Source organism: Rhagoletis zephyria, unplaced genomic scaffold (genome assembly GCF_001687245.7).
Source record: "Rhagoletis zephyria isolate East Lansing unplaced genomic scaffold, Rhagoletis_zephyria_1.1 Rzeph_scaffold_00363, whole genome shotgun sequence".
NCBI lineage: Eukaryota > Metazoa > Arthropoda > Insecta > Diptera > Tephritidae > Rhagoletis > Rhagoletis zephyria.
The window spans coordinates 203,686-223,804 of NW_016157447.1; the positions used below are offsets into that span (position 1 = coordinate 203,686).

General features: G+C 33.8%; 1 protein-coding gene across 1 annotated transcript in view; it reads left to right on the forward strand.

The window, feature by feature from the left end:
- dimm (basic helix-loop-helix family member dimmed) overlaps nucleotides 1-20,119 on the forward strand; it is a 93,370-nt gene that overhangs the window by 51,412 nt on the left and 21,839 nt on the right. Inside the window, exon 3 of the mRNA XM_017610994.1 lies at nucleotides 4,910-5,158. Within this exon, the coding sequence (XP_017466483.1) occupies nucleotides 4,910-5,158 (249 nt within the window). The remainder of the gene's footprint in view (nucleotides 1-4,909; nucleotides 5,159-20,119) is intronic.

Consider the following 20,119-nt stretch of genomic DNA (forward strand, 5'->3'; position numbering starts at 1 on the left):
TCCAACGCCAAGTACTTTTGTTTGACAAATATAACACTCTATTGAATGGCAAGTAGGTTCTCTCCATATCATTGGTGTATCAAATTTTGTTTGTTGTCCTGATTCCCACTGAATCAATTCTACTCGACACGATGTACACAAAGTGTTCGGTGTCCATGGTTTTTCAGCATTTTTAGGCTCAATTCCAAAATACTTGGAGTATAAAGTTTTGATATGATCTGAGAACACTCGTCGTCGCCTTATGATAGTATATTGGCCACACATGAAACAGAACATATCTGGATCCTTATTACACTCAAATTCTCGCGTCCTTTTACTCATTTTATTTTTTTTAATAAATCACGGTTTTGAACTTATGAACTGAACTATCTCCGGCGAGCCTTGAAGATGTTATGAAGTTTCAAAGCGCATTAACTCATATTTATACTCGGAACAAGAATAAAATTGAAAAAATCAAATCTTACCTAGACAGAAAGGTTCCTTTTTATAACAAGCCGGGAAAAGAAAATACTACCTGTTTTAGATGTAGGCTTTAGAAATTTTCTGTGTCTTATAATTTTGAAAATCTACCTGCATACTTACCCATAACTGACGGAAATACATCTTTATAACTACATGCCTACTGCAGGTTTCGAACCCAACCACTCTTCCTTTCGATGCAACCACTCTACCTACTATAATACAATTCGAGTACTAAAAGTACTGTTTGATTTATTTAAAGAAAAAGTGTTATCATTGTTATGGTGTTATTCGTTTATCCGGATAATATCTCACTTGCACTTTATACCTTTAATATATGTATGTATGTATGTATAGGTACATACATTGAAGTTGCGCAACCTGGGTATTTTTATTTGATCGCTTATAACTTACGTAGTTTTGCATCGATTTTCTTCGGTGATACCTTATTTTTTTTGTAATATAACAATTAGCTTAGCAAAAAAATAAAAGGTTTTCGAGATCCTTCTCCGCAAAGTACAATTTTTTTTATATTTTTACAAAAAAAATTGAAAAAATCGGTAATGATTGTTCGTTATCTTTGAATCTACAGGGCCTAGCAAAAAGTGTTGTATGCACAGTTTATAGAAAATTTTATTACCTTTTAAAAGCTTCAAACCGTTTTGGAATTGCTTAATTCGTTCTTGAGATATATATGATAAAGTGGACCCAATTTTTTTTTTTTTGCAAAAACGGTAAATTGCAAATATCTCAAAAATAACCTTGATTTTCGGAATCAGGGGGTGATTTTACATAAGAATTTCATAACGGCGTTTCTGGTAAAGAGAAAAAGTTGAAATTTGTGGTCCAGTGTTACCGAAGCCGAAGCCTATGATTTATGATGTAATGTGGAACGATTTTCCGTCATCCCTTGTCAAATTTGGTTTGGAGACAAACCGGTTTCGGCGTTGTGCCATCTTCAGTGTCACATTTCGTTTAAATTTAAGTAAATCGATTTTTTTAAAGGATAAGCTCCATCTTACCTCTTTACGTGTACATAAAATACAAAATACATAGAGACGTATTTATATCTAGTGTATTTACAAAAAAATTGTAGTCACCGTTCAGCAAATATCTTTGTTTATATGAATAATAATAAAAGATTGGCGCTTAAACAATATGTTAGTGTTTGGCGCTTACACTTTTACTAAGTGTTCGGCCAAGCTTCTCCTCTAATTTGTGACGCCAATTGAATTTTATCAGAAGCTTTTTCTATGCACAAATACATTCGGAGGTTTACCATTGCCTGACGTGGGGCGACCGCTGTTTTTTGCGTTCTCGCCAAGAGTTTGTTCTGTGGTCGCTGGTGGATGGAGCACAAAGATAATTTTCAGCAACTGCTTTAAGTAACTCTAGAGAGCTAGTATTCCAATATTGAAAAATATCAGGCACCTCGAAAAATTCTATATGTATTGCAATTTTAAATTCCGAAGTTCTCAGCTGGCAGCTGATTTTAAGAAAGGGTTACAATACCACTTTTTTTTAACAGATTATTCAAAATAAATGCATACATTTTAATTATAATACATATTCAAAAAAATCTAGATAGCAAAAAGATTCGGCTTCGGCAAAAACTTCGGCCGAGCATTCAACCACATATGGAAATATTGCCGATGGCGGCAAACCGAAGCCGCACAATCGGTCGGACTCTACTGAATATCAGGCCAACCTAGTATTCACGCACGCCGGCGGTTTACTGTCAAAAATATCTCATGCACATACAACCTCTATGGGACCAACCGAAATTGAACGGCGTGCGTAAAAAGCTAACTCAAATTCCAAGATTTGTGTTGCGTGACATTTCGATTTGACGTTTGTGCTCATTTGACATTTTGGCGCGACTGTGAATTCAAATTTTGCTCAACAAACTTCTGTAAATTTGACAGAAATGCAACGCACCCAAATTGATTTCCGTTAAACTGAAATGAAAACTGAATGTGAAAAACTTGCATGCGTGCGTAGAAAAACTCACGCCGGTAATATTAGGTTGAGCTTTATGAGGCATTGTACATGCATTGTTCGTATGGCCAACAGCTATCAAACCTGATATATACGCACTCTTGGTTTTTTTTTTTGTGTTCCACAGTGTAATATGTAGTTACAAAGAATTCAGAAATTCTTTGGTATTTATTTAAATCAATTCTATACATTAATTATTTATGTATTTGATCTATTCGATCACATTCTGGAGACAAAAGTACCACCAGCCACAATAGAAAAGCTCTAAAGCTTTGTAGATTTTTAATTTTCTTGCTGACAGAGTTAAATTTCAAAATTCGGATCATTTGTTTTCAAAGAATGTTCCGAATATTTTTAGATGCGAAATATATAGCTTTCACTGGAAAAATAAGAATGATGATACCTATGAAATACATATCGCACACCGTCTTCAAAAGTCACAACTCAAAATTTGGCATTTTTGAGATTATGCGCTAAAAATGTACGCAGAGCTTTTATTTACCTTTCAGCAAAAGCTGGAGCAAATTTTTGTTATAATTTGTTTAAAAAAAAAACCTAAGGTAAAGTCGCCCTTGCCCATATGATTATCATGTGCTAAGAAATAGTTTTTCGCATTTTCTGATAAACGTATTATTTTGAGTTGGGACTCTTTTGAAGACGGTTTGCGATATGTATGTCACACGCATATGGGCAAATCTAAAAAACAGGTAACCTTGGTGTTTTTTAGCTTTATTTTCACTGTTGGAAACTATATCAAGCTGGTTGCTTTTGGATATAATTCATTGACGTATACTTGAAGCCTCAAAAAAAATTTGGATCAATTTGCCGCATAACTTTTGAATTATAGGTGTTTAAATAAAAAATAATAATGAAAACAAGTGAATTTTGTATGTAATTTTTAAGAGGTGAAAAATTAATTATGCCATAACTTTTTAAGCACACCATATACTGATTTGAAATTGTATGTGCAATTAGTACTTATGTGTACACTTCAAATGTAGTAGGTAAGAAAAGTGTGCATTAAAAAATAACGAAATGGCAAGTAACTCAAAGTCTGTAATTCCACATTTCACAATTTTCAAAATTTTCGGTTTATCGCGTATAGTTTTTGAAGCATTTAAGTTTAAGAACTTTTTAAGTATGTATTGTATACTACAAACAATTACGAATAATTTCATACCTGAGCAAGAGCTGTGCTTTCAGAATAAACCAACTTTTAAAGATAAAATATTCTGCGATATTGAGTGTAATTTTTATTCCAAAAACACTTTAATTAAAGCCACATTTGGAAAACACGTCGAAACGATCTAAATCTTTCTATAACTGCTAGTCCTTATAAAATTACATATACCTGTAAAATGCTTCAAAAAATTTATCTCTAGAAGTGTGTAAAAACCCTGATTTACTATTAATGATGCTACTTCTTTTAGTCAGAATATTTCGAGAGTGGTATCAAAGCAACTTTTTTTCGACAAATGTTCTGATAATTGATCTTACTTAATTGGAGCCTTCTGAATTCAATGGCGTCCTAAGTTTTACCCTATTGGCTCCACTTTTCGAGATAGCGGTACTTAAAACTTTCCTTAAATTTTAACTATTTTATAAAAAAAAAACCCTGGGGTTTGAAGATATTTTACTAAAATTTTACACATAACCGTTTTTTAATATTACCTTAACTATTCCGTAAAATCATCGAAATCGGTTCACTAAAACATATAGCTCCCATACAACTGATTGATCTGAGACGTTGTTTTGCGTTATAACTCCTTCAATTAAACAGGTTAAAATTTAGTATAGGTTCAATTTAACATATAGCACGCATACAATTTATTATTCAGATATGAAGTTAGAGTTATTGCGCAAAAACACATATCTGAGTAATCAGTTGTATTGGAGCTATATGTTATTGTCAACCTATTTCGATAATTTTAAGGAATAATTAAGGTAATATTAAAAAACTGTTATGTGCAAAATTTTAGTAAAATAACTTCAAAATTGAGGGAGTTATTTATAAAATAGTTAAAATTTAATAAAATTTTCAAGTACCGTTATCTCGAAAACCGGAGCCAATCTGGTAAAACAGGGCATGCCACTGAATTTAAAACATCCCAATTAAGTGAGTTCAACTTTCAAAATCTTTCCTCAAAGTTTACAACTTGAACAGCGTAATTTCAACCCAGCTTATTCTTTTGTTTTCTATTTCATGCTTATTCCTCGTCTAACTTTTGAAGCACTTGATGAATATGAATTACACTTATATTAATAGATTTACTAAGAGATTACGAATAAAATGATATATAAAACATAGGTGTGCTCACAAATTTAAAAATTAAAATTTTTTGTTTGAAAGTGTACCTATTTTTTAGATTTGCCCATATGCGTTTTACTTGAAAATAAAATTCTTGGAGGTGTCCAGCAGTATTCAAAGTTCTCCTTTTTCTTTTCATTTCAGTTAAGCAATAATAATTATGAGATGGAAATGACAGATTCAAGTTCACAAAGCGATGATACAAGCGGAGGCGGCGGCAGCAGTAATGGTGGCAGTGCACGGCCATCCAGTCACGGCAGGAACTCCTTATCGGGTTCCACACAAAGTCGCCGCAGGAAAGGTGTTCTTAACGCAAAGGAACGTAATCTGCGACGATTGGAGTCAAATGAGCGCGAACGCATGAGAATGCACAGCTTAAATGACGCTTTTCAGGTATTGACTCGTTTGTGTTGATGTATGTAGGTTTTAATACTTACATAGTGTGTATGTACAATGTACATTGTACATACATATGTATACAGTGAAAGCTCCCATAAGTGCATACCGCTTACTTTTTGTTCGCCTATGGGAGATGTCCGCTCATGGGAATTTCGTAAAACATAATATTCAAATTCAAGTTTAAAAATTTGAAATTGCGGGTTTCTCATGAAAATAAAACTTAAGGTATCCACACACCTATGCGATTCTGTCGCAACGAATCCGCACCGTTTTTGATGCTACAGACGTTACTGCTTCGAAAACGCAAGTACGCACACATCTGTGCGATTTTATCGCAGTAAAATGTGTCAATTTATAGACAAACAAAAAATATTTTTCAACAAAAATAAAATTCTTCACTTTTCTACATCAAATATGTTTTGGTTTCTTACGATAAATTTTCTTTCAATATTGTCAAACCCATGACACAAAAAAGAAGGTAGTTTCATTTAATGACATTCGTTGTTGTTGTTAACCATTTGACTTTTGATAAAATTATGACATTTCATCAAATTCATGCTACCTGATCACTAGAAGAAATGTTTTTTTTTTTAAGCAGAAGATTTTATCAGTACATTCAAATATGTGGAATATGATGAACTAGAAAATTATGCCGGCTAAATGATTTCGAAAACGGGGTTGAGGACTAGGTCTCAGAACGAATGAAGAAAGTGTATACTTACATATCGTCGCTTAAAGTACAAAACAAGTACACGGCGTCATTCTGCAAAACCGCGTAACTGACATTTTTTGCCAAAAATTTTATTTGCTCACACAAACTCTTGGCTCAAGCCTTATTCATTCGTCCTGAAATGAGATTTCTTTGTAAAAAAAGAACCATTTTGAAATGTGAGTGTTTTTACTCTCTACAAAATAATTTATGCAACCTCACATACGCAGTTGTGCATTTTGTTGATACCCGGTTTTGTACTTTAAACGACGATCTATTAGTTGTTTATCGGAGGGCGGTCTTTTCAAGCCGACTCCAGGTGTTTTGCATAAATTAAAAATTTGTGAAATTTAATGATAATGCGCTAATCACAAAGCCTAATTTTTTGCAAAATCTGATGGGAAATTTAAAAGTAAATTTGAACCTAAATATAAAAAGGTTTTATTTGGGAAGAACATTCTTTAGAATTAGATTTTTAAATCGCAAGATTGCATAAAAAAAATTATAATAATAATAATAACAGAAAACGCGCGCGTGATTTTTATTACAAAATAAAAAGAACAATTCAGTTGAAGTCTCCTTTAACAGTACCATGTACTGATAATGGTTTTTGATTTGAAATGTTATTACATTGGTAAAAATATGGGAAAGAAAATACTCCGATTTATTGTTTTAATATTATCAAAGTGGCAAGGCCGTTGATAATGCTCACAATTTATGGAACTTCAAAAAATTTTATTATCCGTCAAAAGTTGTTTATTGAAACTACCTTCTTTTTTGTATCATGGGTTTTACCCATAATGACATTCGTTGTTGTTGTTGTTAACCATTTGACTTTTAATAAAATTATGACATTTCATTAAATTCATGCTACCTGATCACGAGCAGTAATATTTTTTAATTAAGCAGAAGATTTCATCAGTCCACTCAAAGATGTCGAATATGATGAATCTGAAAATTAATGCATAATATCCAAAATGGGGTTGACGAAAGTAGACTTCAGAATGGATGAATCAAAATTATACTTATGCTAATTGCTTCGAGGAGGGGCGTTATGTGCAAGCCGAATTCAAGTTTTCTTACCCACTCTCAAGTCATTGGAAATTTTAAATTCGAAATTTGTTGAAGTTAATGGTGATACGCTAACCCCAAAGCCTAATTTTTTGCAAAATCTGATGAGAAATTTAAAAGTAAATTTTCACGAATTTCATCACGAATCACGAATTTCATATTAACAAATATTCCCAAAAATTATAAAGCAAAGCAAAAATAATTTTTCCCAATTTGCTTTTGTTTTGCATGTTAAGTTATGAGAACAATTTATTCACATGGAATTGGCGATTATAAAAAGATTTATTTGGAAAGAGCATTCTTTAGAATTTGATTTTTAAATCGCAAGATTGCATTCAAAATAAGAAAATGAAAAAATAACAACATAATGCTCTCGTGATTTTTATTATAAAATAAAAAGAACAATTTCAATGAAGTCTCCTTTAACATTACACATTTTATATATTTTTAAGAAAGAAAGGTGCGAACCACGTAAGTAAAAAAATTACCAAGCACTGATAATGATATTTGATTTGAAATATTAGGTTTGTTGCACAAGCTACTTATAGAAAAACTCGAGCAAAGTTCAAACTGTCAGCGTATATCAAACAAACTCTACAACGTATTTGTGGAACGCGTATGTGTAACTCAAAATGACTTCGAGTAGCTTGTGGAACAAACCTTTTATTAAATTGGTATAAATGTGGGAAATAAAATACTCCGATTTATTGTTTTAATATTATTAAAGTGGCAAGGCCGTTGAGAATACTCACAATTTATGAAACTTCAAAAAATTTTATTATCCGTCAAAAGTTGTTTATTGGAACTACCTTCTTTTTTGTACCATGGTAAAACCCTTCTATTGACATTTTTCGTTCTCAAAACGCGGCAGTCTGCGATTTCGGCACGACCAAAAGAAGAACTGGGAATGTTCGAATAAATCGCTGCAGCAAAATCGCACAAGTGTGAGGTTCCTCATTTAAAACTGTGGTCGGCATTGTTGTAATTTTTGTCGGAACAGATTCGCACAGACAGAATCGTATAGGTGTGTGGATACCTTTATTCTTCAATAGACAAAAACAGAATGAATAGATAATAAATTCAAACTGATGGTGTTTTCTTTTCTACCACCAAATCTCAATGCCCGCTTCGCTGAAGCAGCAAGAAAAGGGCAATGAAAAGGCAAAATTTTTTTCTAGAAAAAAACTTATTTGAATATGGACGTACATACATATGTACATGCGCAAGAATCAACATTAGTGAGCAAAAAAAAAACAAAATTTACCGCTTATTAGAGCTTCGTGTCCGCTTGTGGGAAATTTTTTTTCATAGTTAGACATGTGTGCCCGCGTCCGTTTATCGGAAAGTCCATATATGGGAGAGCATTTTGTATGGAAAAAAAGGCGTGAGTACTAACCCTGCAAAAATCGTTGGACCATGTAGTCTATTTGTGGTAAATTGGAGTACTTACAAAAGTGTTCCTCTGTCATGCTGTAGCGGACCAACTCGTGTCTCTGCGCCAGCTTATTGTTTGTTATCCGATCACTGCTCGTGTTTTAACGAAATGTGATTGAAGTTGAGCATTTGAAAGCACATTTGCATGTCTGGCTGTAGCTGAACGTGTAGAGATGCTCGCTATTAGTTCTTAGCTCCAAGCATGTTCGGGTTCGAATGCCGTCATAGGCAACATGTAATATTTATTTTTTGTCTTGGTTTTTATTGATTTCGAAAAAGCATTTGAGAAGTGAAGAACAAAAGCGTGTACAAACGAAAAAATATAACAACAATGCCATTGTTAATATGTTGGAGTAGTTTTGTGCTACTCTGATGTAATGCAGAGATGGAGTATATGGTCTTGCCCTAGGACATCGCAATGTTAATTGGACCATATTTTTTATATGAATTGTGGTTAATTTTCGAGCACTCCTTGGTCCTTAGGGAGTACTCATTACATGCATGCATGGTGTAGTCGCAATTTTTGCAGGGAAGTACTCATGAAATTTGATGTGGAAACATGTGTACGGCAAAGCATAAAATACGTTTACATATAAATATAATCTCAATGGTCGGTTTCGCACTGGAACATTTCTGTCACCAGAACAACTCTGTTTGTAGGCTAGAGAGGCAGTGCGGTGAGGTAGAGTTTCTCAAAAAGTTGTTCCAGCTTCTACCCCGCATTAAAGTGGCAGTTCTGCTGCAGCGCACTAACACATGCGCAAATACGAAAATGCCGCTTCGAAACTTTCAAGCACAAAAGTTACAAACGCGTTTTGTTCTGCTACTTTTAATCCAGTGTGAACCGTGAGAATAATTCTTCTGTCATTCTAGTGTGAAATGGCCAAATCAAAATCGTTAGCTGTCAAATTGGTTGTGCTTGTTATTCTCACAACTCGAAGAAAAGTTGAGTTTCTTCTCTGTGCCACCGTGCCCACTTTTTCTGCTACACATATTATGATATTTAAATATATTTTAACTTAATATTTCATTAAAAATACATGTACAAACCCCTTTTTCTTGCTAAAGTCAATTTTTGTTTACTTTTACATTTTGCATTCCTCCTCTTCTTCGCACTTATAATCGATAAAACTAGGTTGGACACCAAAAAGTTATCGGTTTAATCGGAGACTATTTTATGATTATAATTTTGTATACCTAATCTCTTTTACTAATTACAGATTAGGGAGTTTAGCTCGAAAATGAGGGTACTCTATTTACTTATATTCAGTTACATGCATACACATGTAGGTTAGGTTAGAAATTAAACAGTAATTCCATTTAATTTTAATCATTTGGTGATTTTAATTTTTTTATTCATTTTCATTTTTAATTCTCTTAATACATGAAATAATCTTGAAAACACCGCATCAATTATTGTTTTTGAGCTTGTAGTTTGAGCATATCTATTTGTATATATTCCTAAATTTAGTTTTTCTTTTAGGAATATTATCTGTGGTTCCGCTTTATCTGCCGCTAGATCTACGTTGAAGTCATGAATACATATAACGTACCATCTCTTGTTTGCAAAATGGGAAGCTAAATTCATTTCTTCGGCACTTCCTCTTACTCAATGAACTTTCAGGTTTTTACACGACCTTGCAGGAAATTAAAGGAAAAATGATCCCGTACTCCAAAATCCTTGTAAATGAGAGCGATTTTTGGAGAGTGGTGTAGAGAATAAAGTGGCAAGTTTTTACCCGATGCTTTTGACGTAGAATACGTCTTACCTTACGATATGGAGGCTATGCTGAAATGTTGTATATGTAATTTTTAGAGCTTCACGAAAACGCTTATTGCACGAGAACTAAAGAAGGGATTTCAAAGAAAAGTGTGGCGTTTCAAAGATAAAATTCCAAACCTATCGACAGATTCATTCTTGTAAGTAACCAATTCGGTTTCTGTCGTAAAAAGAACGGTAAACATTGCCTTATTTTGGGGTAAATTTTGGCCTTATTTTGGGGTAAATTTTGAGCCTTTAAAATGCTCTAGCAACAGTTGGCAGATATAACTTTCATTTTCGGGACATAGGTTCTTTGGAGGAGTTGAAATATTATCGTTTACATTTTTTATATAAATTCAACATATATTGAGCATTTTAAAACAAAAAATTTTTGAAAAAATTTTCAAGTTTTTTCTTTACCATCGAAAACCGCTCGAATGATTTTAATTGATTGATGAAAATTCAAGAGATTTCCTTTCGGTTGGTATATGGCAAGTATTGGTTGATATCTTCTATATATGTTTATTTTATTCAAATATATGGGCATAAATGATTTTCCAGACAAAATCACTTCGTCATTATTTTGCAAACACGTGCATGCATTGGAAGTGTGGGAAGGAAAGAAAAAGTATGTATGCGTATGTAATGCGGCTTTTGATAAACAGATGGCGCGCTATTTATAACCTAATCGCAGCGTAGGTACATATGTATGTAAATACATATCGTCGGTCCCTACGAAGAGTAGCACATTTCACTATACGCGTGGAAGACTAGCACATTTCATTATTCGCGTCGAAAAGTAGCACATTTTAGATTTTTGCGTGGAATAGTAGCACATTTCATTATTTGTGTGGAAGACTAGTACATTTCAGATTTTTGCGTGGAAGAGTAGCACATTTCAGATTTTTGCGTGGAAAAGTAGCACATTTCACTATTTGCGTGGAAGAGTAGCACATTTCAGATTTTTGCGTGGAATAGTAGCACATTTCACTATTTGCGTGGAAGAGTAGCACATTTAGGGCCGGTTGTTCAATGTCTGGTTATCACTACCACTACACTATCGACGATTTCGACATCATGCATGTAACATGTGATCGATAAAGCAGTGCTTAACCGGAGCTTCTACCTCCGATTTGTGCTAATCAGACATTGAATAACCAGCCCTTACCCTGCAGGGAAACCGCGGACTGGTGCATAACATTTCTAGTTCCGTACAAGGTCTTTATCGCCAAAAACTAACCAGTCCGATAGTAAGTATATCCCCACCAGTTCAAAATCAGCGAAATGTGGGACTCTTAAAACAACTATTTTATTTCTCTTTTTTCATTAGAAATCTATATCTAAAGTGACGAATTTAGAACTGGTTCGGAATTGTAGAAAAAGGGACGCAGAACGAACTAGATCTTATCTGTCGAATTTGGAACTAGTTCGGAATTGTAGAAAAAGGGACGCAGAACGAACTAGATCTTATCTGTCGAATTTAGAACTAGTTCGAAACTATCGAAAAAGGGATGCAGCGGGGGGCTTGTTTACTTAACATAGATATGTGTTCGGCGGCTTTTTCGTTCAAATACGTTTCTATTCTGTGCTTCGCAGATGCTTTTTCATAGCTTGGTAATACAAAACTAAAATTTATGTTAACATTTCAACATCTTGTGACCGTCTGGAATCTAACAGCGAGCACCTCTGCAAACTCAGCTACAGCTAAAGGTATGTATACGTACATTTCTTACAATCATTCAAACAAATTTAATTTCAAATTGAAAACACATTTCTTCCAAAATATCTTAGAATCGCACACACGGAAGAAACAAAAAGATTGAAAAATCATGATACTATTTTCTTTCGTCTGTCGATTTCAGAACTCGTTCGGAACTATAGAATTTAGGACTAGTTCGGAACTATCGAAAAAGCGATGCAGCGGGGGGCAACTGACACTTCCTAGGACATCGCCATGTTAAATTCGCCAGTTGCTTGCATGCAAAAGAGATTTATCGCGAACCAGTACTGGGTCTAAATGTACTAGAAGCGCACCAGTTCAGAACTAGAGATTTTCCCCACAGGGTAGTGTTTAAACTAAATCATAAAAGCATAATTTATATTGGAAATTCAAGTGCTTATTTTATATTTCTATAATCTATATATATAAAAATGAAATGTTTTCCGTATGGCGCCGATGCCTGACCAAACGGCTGAACAGATTTCGATTCTGTAAAAAGTACTTTTTGGACTTTCTGTGTGGAAGGTTTTTCGATTTAAAAAAATTTGAAACTTTTTGTTGTTGTTGCCGAAAAATGAAGAATGCTGAGACGTCACGATTTCACAATTTCATACAGTTTTCTGTATATTGAATGTCGCTAAACTACTAAAGGACTGGCCCGATTTGATTCATATTTGGAACATATTTTAGCACCTTGAAGAGAAATATTTCGACTGAGGTCGGGATATTAATAAAAATATCATTTACTTTCTGATTTGGCTCATATTTACAATTTAGCCAATTTAAAAGAAATATTTGGACTTGAAACTTACACGATAGGTGGCCCTGTGGCCGAGACATCCCCAAAAATTGTTTTACGCTAAGGATATATCTACTATATATTTGTGGAAGTATGTATGTATGTATGTATGTGCCAGGTTGCAGGATAAACGGACGGACAGAATCGAATAAAATTTTGACAGAGTATCGCCATGACACCTGGGCCTATAGTAGGGTAAAAAAATTGGGATTCGACAAGGGGGCGTGGCACCTCCCATAGGCGTGAAATTTTTAATCAGCCATAACTTCGAAACTATAAATAACATGAACTTGAAATTTGGTATGCAGTCATATATATGGTAGATNTAGCTAAAACGGAGCTATAAGTCGCTTGAACTTGAAATTTCGTACGCAGCCATTTTAATGGTAGGTACTTATATTAGGGTATATATAAATGAGTTTGGAAAAGAGTACATGGCACATCCAATAGGCATGGAATCTTTTATCAGCTATAACTTCGGAACTATAAGTCCCACGAACTTGAAATTGAGTATGCAGATATATCAATGGTAGGTGCTTATATATAAATGGGTTTGTAAAAGGGGGCGTGGCACATCCCGTAGGCGTGGAAAATTTTATCAGCTATAATTTCAAAACCATAAGTCAAATGAAATTGAAATTTGGTACGCAAACGTATCTATGGTAGGTGCTNAATCCAATAGGTAAGGAATTTTTTATCAGCTATAACTTCGGAACTATAAGTCCCACGAACTTGAAATTTATGTAGTATGCAGATATATCAATGGTAGGTGCTTATATATAAATGGGTTTGTAAAAGGAGGCGTGGCACGTCCCGTAGGCGTGGAAAATTTTATCAGCTATAATTTCAAAACCATAAGTCAAATGAAATTGAAATTTGGTACGCAAACGTATCTATGGTAGGTGCTTTCAGTAGGGTATCTTAATATAAATATACCGTGTCACTCTGTTCGTTTACGCTAATCTCCGAAACCGCTTAACCGATTTCAGTGAAATTTTGTGGGTGTGTATTGTTGGTTCCAACTTAAAAGATAGGGTAGTTTTTTTCATCGAAATTTTTTCTATGCTTCTCGCATCGTGCTTATCTAATATACATATAAAAGTCGAACTCTCCCTAAACGGCTCGACCGATCTTTATGAAATTTTTTGTGTTATATATGGTAGGTATGAGAATCGGATGTAGAGTATATTTCATACCGCTAGGTGCAGGGGGCGTGGCACCTCCCATCCAAACCGAATTTTTCATATTGCACATCTCTGGAAGTGTTCATTTTAAACCCAAACATTTTCATAATTAAGAATAAAAAATAAAAATAAAATTTCATGCTCCGTCTGATGGGGATTGAACCCGGACAGCCTTAGTAGCAACCAATTGTATCAAGCAGCTTTGCACACTCAGCTACAGCCACGTATGTAAACATGCTTTTATATGTTGAGTTTGAATCAACACCACATTTCGCTGTGTGCAAACATTTTCTATTTCGGTTTAGACTTTAAACCAAATTTTCTATATATGAAACCTAGAAACTAGACATTTTGGTTTGACTTTTAACCCACGAACTTTCTGGACTAAAATGTAAACCAGAATATATTAAAAATTGTTTAAAACTACTGACTGGGTTAAAGAGTAGACTATAGAAGATTAAAAAAGGCAGTNCCCAAATTTTTGACCGTGTACAAAAAAATTATTTTGGGCGGGACGAAGTTCACCGGGTCTGCTAGTTCTATTATAAAATTCATTATATTCAGATGGTATGGTGATCATTTGCTGGAGATCATCCACTGTTCTTTTTTTTGAAGGCATTTTTCCCCTTTAAGGTTTAGGGAATTCATATTGTTCTATGGTTAACCATTGAAATTTTGTTTTCAGTATGTTCAATTTCGATTAAAATAAAGTTTATTTAAAAAACCATGTAAACCCACGCTTAAAAATTTGTAGAAATCTAAAAAAAAAAACTAATTTTCATTCAAATTTCAAATTTATTTCCTCAGAAGTGTTTTTATGGGTATGAAGCTTTATAGCCGATTAAATTTTAGTGTGATAATGTGCGAGTTTCAAGAGCCTTAAAACCTTTGATTCTTCTTGTCGCATTTGCTACCATATAAAGAATAAACACAATTAATTTTTATATGGAAGAAAGCCGCAACAACGGAAATTTTCAGTCACTTGAAACTTGCACATTATTGCAATAAAATTGAAAGGGCTTTAAATCTATATACTCCAAAAATTCTGAGAAAATAATTTTGATATTTGTATGAACATTTTTAGATTTTTTTAGTTTTCTAAAAAGTTTTAAATTTGGGTTTATATGGACTTCTTCAGAGAATGAACTTTATTTTAAAGAAAATTCTTAAAAATAAATAAATAAACATAAGCGGAAAACAATATCACTTTGAAATGAGGTGCTCTTGTTATGACTGCAAAAACAGTAAATTCGGAATTGTAATGCTCTCACCCCCTACGATTGTTCTATATAGAAAAAAAGTGTGCCCATATTTTTTATTTTAAAATCAAAAAATATTTAGAGGTCGCTCAAAGCGCTCAAAGTTTTCCATGTATTTTTGAATGGGGAAAAAAACAACTTTTCGTAGAAATGGTATAGAATTCTTGAAAATAAATATTTTTCGATCGTAAAACTCTTGTTCTCTTCAGGAGACTTACAATAATAACACCCAATTATTTACTTAACCATTTTTTAATACTACCGATTTTTTATTTGTCCCCCCATTGCATTTTTGGGGGTTTTTGTGGGTTTTTGGCGGACCTACAAATTATAGTTGCGGTGAAAAAATGGTTCAATAAACAATTGGGTATTATTATTGGGAATCCGAATATTAGTTTTTTTGAATTCTATACCATTTCTACCAAAAGTTTTTTCCCCCACATAAAATACATGGAAAAATTTGGGCGCTTTGAGCGACCTCTAAACATTTTTTGATTTTAAAATAAAAAAATATGGGCACACTTTTTTCCGACTTTACTTTTTCACATGCATTTTTGGACCACTCTAATGTGCATATATGTTTCTCGTATTTATTAATAGATTCCCTGAGGGAGACGCGAATATGCGTCAAAACAAGTAGGAGGAAAATAAACATTTATTCCATTTGTAATAAAATACCGAAAAGTTCCATACACAACATTAAACTCTCAGCTTAGTCGAGGAGAAATAATTATAACATACATGTATGTTTGGTTTTGTACGGCAGCTAGTACCACTTTATATGAATTCGCTACTCTTCTACGCGAGAATCTGAAATATGCTACTCTTCCACGCAAAAATCTGAAATGTGCTAGTTTTCCACGCAAATAGTGAAATGTGCTACTCTTCCACGCAAAAATCTGAAATGTGCTACTCTTCCACGCAAATAGTGAAATGTGGTACTCTTCCACGCAAAAATCTGGAATGTGCTACTCTTCCACGAAAAATTCTGAAATGTACTACTCTTCCACGCGAATAGTGAAATGTGCTAGTCTTCCACGCAAAAATCTGAAATGTGCTACTCTTCCACGCAAAAATCTGGAATGTGCTACTCTTCCACGAAAAATTCTGAAATGTACTACTCTTCCACGCGAATAGTGAAATGTGCTAGTCTTCCACACGAAAATCTGAAATGTGCTACTTCTCGACGCGAATAATGAAATGTGCTAGTCTTCGACGCGAATAGTGAAACGTGCTAGTCTTCCACGGTAATTTGAGATGTGCTACTCTTCGTTGGGAGCGACGATATATCTTCTATATATATAAAACAATAGCCGTTTTCGTTGTTCGGAGTTAACTCAAAAACTACTGCATAGATTTCAGTCAAATTTTCAGAGGTTATACCTTGCATATATGTTCCTATTATAGTCTATCAGAAAACTCGCTAGGTGGCGCTGGGATCAAGTTATTTATAAAAGTCGTATTTATGAACCGATTTCGATCCAAAATGTGTGCTACCTCCACGATGAGAACCTCGTATGCGAAAAATAGACCCACTAGGTGGCGCCGGAGTCGAGCTATTTATAAAAATCGTATTTACGAACTGAGTTCTTTTAAATTTAAAATATAAGTTACCAGCATGATGGAAAATACGTTTACCAAAAAAAACCTGCTAGGTGGCGCGGGGCGAGTTATTTATTAAAGTCGTATTTATGAGCCGATTTCGTTGAAATTTAAAGTATAAGCTACCTGCATGATGAAAAAAGCATTTGCGAAAAACGGACCCGATAGAAGCCTTATTTATGAACCCATTTTGTTAATACAAATTCGAAACGTTTATTACTTTCATGATGATTTTTTTTTCATTCTAAACATATGTGTACATTAGACTGCATCACCAAAAAAGTTGCGGCTTTTCCGACGTCCACCAAAGTATTTCGGAAAAATATTAAGATTTAAGCGAGCTGGACCGATTTGAAAATACCTCCAAAAATGGAAATTTTTATGAATAAAAATAGTTTCTTAAAGAACTCTTTGAAAAAAGTCCCCTCAGATGACAAAATAGATTAAGCTTAAAAAATCTGCATAAACATATTTAAATATCTTTTCAATGGAATCGTAATAACGACACTTTTGATGCTGTTTTTTTTTTTACTTTTTCAAAGATTGATTAACGAAAAACTTGAATAATTGGGCCAAAACTATTCTGATTTAGACTGATGGGATCTCAGTAGAAAGGTATTTTTCCACTCTTTTTATTTATGTGCAAAAAAAAAAAGTCATTCGTGTCCCAATTTTTTTTTTCAAATACCAACACATCTTGATTCAACTTTGAATGATGTTCGTTCATCCTACCTTTCTCTTTCATCCTTTGCATAAGCTTATTAGCAAAGAAATAAAAAGGCTGAGAAAATACCTTTCCAATGATACCCCACATGTCTAAATCGGAAGAGCTTAGGTTCAGTTATTCAAGTTTTTCTTATACCAATCTTTGAAAAAAGTTAAAAAACAACATCAAAAATCTCATTATTACGATTCCGTTAAACACTTTTTTTTTTTTAATATTTTTATGTAAACTTTTTGAGCTTAAGCCGTTTTGTCATTTAAGGGGATTTTTTCAAAAAACATCTTTAAGAAACTATCTTTATTCATAAAAAGCTCCATTTTTGGAGGTATTTTGAAAACGGTCCAGCTCACTTAAATCGTAATATTTTTCGAAAATATTTTGGTGGACATCTTAAAATATAATAGATTTTATAATTCCGGTGGAAAAACAGTACCAGTTATTTTTTGCATGGGGAGTGATGCAGTCATACATACATACATAAAATGATAGCCGTTTTCGTTGTTCGGACTAAACACAAAGAACCAGTCAAATTGTCGGAGGTTATACCTTTGCTTATATTCCTATTATAGCCTATTAGACAACACGCTGGTGTTACTGGAGTAGAGTTACTTATAAAAGTCGTATTTATTAACCTATTTCGTTAAAATTCGCAAAGTGAGCTACCTGTATTATGAAAAATTCGTTTCCTAAAAAGGAACCCGCTATATTTTATAAAATCTGATTGAAATTCATAATGCGTATTCATTTCATGACAAGCACTGGTTTTGCAGAAATGGGACCTAATGGATTACGCTGCAGCCGAAATATATAGAAACCCACACGGGGTTTGATCTGCTTTGGCCCTATATTATTATTATAGGATTATTGGCCCTCGTATAACTGAAAACGCTCATCTGTGCTCTTTAGTTTCCTTATAAGGACTTTTATTGGCTTACATGGTACATCGGACCAATGTTGAAGTTGCAAGATCATAGAAGAATATTACGCACGCTTGGCAAAGATCTTACAGGTGGAAATAAGACCATCGATAAAAGTCATAACATCGAAAAGGATTAGTATTCGATATGGTATCACAGTGCTACTATTCTTGGCCTAAGTATCAGGAGGATTTTGCCTTATTCGTTTCAATTTAAACTAAAAATGTTTACTTTACAGACCGATTTTGCTTTTAAACGCTCTTTTTGTATTGGCCAACGCAAAAGATCTTATTAGGCGCCGCGAAGCAAGCGGGCATTGGGTAGTACGTACAAATGTTGATTGCAGTTAATGTGGATCTGTTTCTATTTTTTAGTAATCTATGTATGCAGCGTTGCCAGAACAGAAATTTTTCCCGTTTTTCGGGAATTTTGAACAAAAAGGGGATGGCGGGAATAATGGTCGTGAAAAGGGGGAAAACCACATACGCCGTGCCCACAAATATTATAATGCTATTAGGCTAAAATAGTGGGAAAGCTGTATGGAATTTAAAGTCAAGTTACGCTAAGAACCTCGTCCGTCAGCATCCACCTCCAATCAAAGTCGGGTATTTTGCACAGTGAGCCTTCTTCCTAAGAAATCTTAATTACAAAAACATGCAAAAACGCAAAAGCATGTGCAAAAATATAAGCCAATTCATGATAACTAATCGCCAGCTGAAAATTTAGCAGTTCACTAATGGTTCGGTAGCACATCAAGCTAAAAATGCAGTGATAAAGCTATGTGCGTTTTCGGCGGAGCACAATATTGCATTTTACTTATCACTGTTGAACAGTGTTCTGTGATTCAAAAATTGCATCACAATTGCACACGAATGATATGTACAAATAACGTATAAGTAGATGCAATATATGTTTTAAAGTAATATTTTTTAATTAAGAATATTACATGTAAATTGAATTGTTATTGTGATTGAGTTATACGGTTATTGATCGTATAAAAAATAAAACAAGGAGAATAATTGATTTGCCATTTTTTTAAATCTGGGTTATATAAAAAGGGGAAAAAACGGGAAAACCTAAAATGAAAAACGGGAAAAATATATAGAATTGCATGGACAAAAAGGGAATAGGCCCGCCGAAAATCTGACAACACTGTATGTATGTCTATACATACATATTATATATGTACATTAGACTGCATCACTCCCCATACAAAAAAAAATCGGTACTATTTTTCCATTGGAATTATAAAATCTATTATATTTTAAGACGTCCATCAAAATATTTCGGAAAAATATTAAGATTTAAGTGAGCTGGACCGATTTGAAAATACCTCCGAAAATCGAGTTTTTTATGAATAAAAATAGTTTCTTAAAGATCTTTTTTGAAAAAATCCCCTCAAATGATAAAACGGTTTAAAACATTAAATACAAGGCGCAAGTATTAAATATATGTTTTTTCACCCTTCCGCTAGATGGTAAGCCGAGGTGTATAAATTTTGAGTAAATTAGCGTCCTTCAATTTCGAAATATTGAAGTTTCAAGCATTTCTTAAATTTACCGTTATATGAGAATCGGCCGTTATTTTAGTCCGATTTCAATAATTTTCAACGTTTTGCTTACACGTGGCAAGTACAATAACCATACCGAGTTTGGTACAAATTGGTAGAACGGTTACCGATATACTTATATGTGATCATAAGTGGGCGGTGCCACGCCCATTTTCCAAAATTTTACCATAAACGTATTTCTTGGTAAAGAATTGTTGCAAGCAT